At 56.4% G+C, this 1,521-nt stretch overlaps 1 protein-coding gene across 1 annotated transcript in view; it reads right to left on the reverse strand.

The window, feature by feature from the left end:
- Positions 1–980: 980 nt before the first annotated feature.
- The window catches only part of LOC103599212 (pancreatic triacylglycerol lipase-like), a 34,231-nt gene continuing 33,690 nt past the window's right edge, over positions 981–1,521 (reverse strand). The window contains 1 exon segment of the mRNA XM_008583316.1: positions 981–1,037. Coding sequence (XP_008581538.1) covers positions 981–1,037 — 57 coding nt within the window.

Raw genomic sequence — 1,521 nt, forward strand, 5'->3', positions numbered from 1 at the left:
GGACACTGCTTTTGAGGGACAATCTGGAGCCCACCTTGTGTTCAAGTTTGAAGCTCAGTGACAGCCTGATGTGGCACTACTGGTGAGAAACAGAAGTTGGGACACTGTCACTGCCGTGGTGGAATGAGAGGCCTGGTGACCAAGAGGGGAGATCCTCTGGAGAGGTGGGGACCTACCTGGACAATCAGGGGAAGGGCTGGGCCACCTTGAAGACCACCCTCGTCTCGGGGCCTGTGTGTGCTGGGCCCACAGTGAGGACTGATTGGCTGGGAGCAACCCAGTGGCCCCAGCTGATTGGTTGACAGAAAAGCCCCGTCTCAGCCAGGGCGGCACTTTGAGGTCCTCAGAAACCCTCCCTTGCTCCTCGGCTCAGCTTCCAGCCCGACCCTGCCCTACGAGTGGGTGCTGGGCACATGTGCCCGCCACAGTCTCTGGATACCTCACCGAGAGCCCAGGCCACTGAATGGTCCCATTGCCACCAAATCTACCACCGCAAAGAGGCCACATCACCCCAGGCCTTTTCCATGAACCCTCAAGGGGACCAGAGCGAGTCAGGGAGGAGTGTCAAAAGTGGAGCTGGGGGCGACCCTCCATCCTGACGGGGACACTGATTCGCTCTGTGAGTTTGAACAGCCAGCCCCCCTCTCTGGGCCTCAGTTTCCTCACTGGCGGTTGAGGGGACAGAGCCAGTTCTGCAGTTAATCGCTGTCCCTCCAGGAAAGAGAAGAGGTTGGGCGTGAGAACCAAGGAAGCTGGGGAAAGGTGGTGGGTGACCTGCAGTCAGTGACAAGAAGCCCTGGTAAATGGAAAGGCTCATGACATTTTTAAATGTCCCCCCAGGCGTCAGTGGCAGATGTAGTGAGTAGANGAAAGGCTCATGACATTTTTAAATGTCCCCCCAGGCGTCAGTGGCAGATGTAGTGAGTAGACAGAAGCGTCAGTGGACTTTATCGATGTCCTCACATGTGTCGCCCTGGAGTTTACCAGGGCGTGAGAGCCAGCAGAACGTCTTCTCCCATGGTTTCCCGGCTGCAAAACTTACACCCGGGGAGCGAGAGCAATGCTTTGTGAGTGGCCGGGCATCCTTAATGACAGCCACAATGCATGCCTTGTTAAGCAAAGGTAATTGCTGAGTCACAGTCCCGAAGGCTCGAGGGAAGCACTAGGCTAGTGCTGGAGCTTCAGCCAGCTGCTGGGAAACTGGCTGCCTGGGGACTTCCAATCTGAGGGGCCCTGCCCAGGCCTGCTGTTGTGCTAGAGGGGCCCCAGCTGCTGGCTCCTGTGTCCAACAGGACTGTGGCCTCTGAGCAGTGGCTCTCCCTTCTCTTATTGCACAAGTAGATGGTGGCCTCAGTCACCACAGCAGACTGCTTTGCTTGGGACTGTCTTCATCCATCATCATATCTGCAACGTACTGAATTCTCACGAGCGCAGGCAACTACTAAATGATCACTTGTGCGAACATCATCCTCTCCGCACATGTGTGGGGAACGTGTGATTATCAGTCCCGCCTTGCAGAAG

Source organism: Galeopterus variegatus, unplaced genomic scaffold (genome assembly GCF_000696425.1).
Source record: "Galeopterus variegatus unplaced genomic scaffold, G_variegatus-3.0.2 Scaffold2885, whole genome shotgun sequence".
In the NCBI taxonomy this organism is placed as follows: domain Eukaryota; kingdom Metazoa; phylum Chordata; class Mammalia; order Dermoptera; family Cynocephalidae; genus Galeopterus; species Galeopterus variegatus.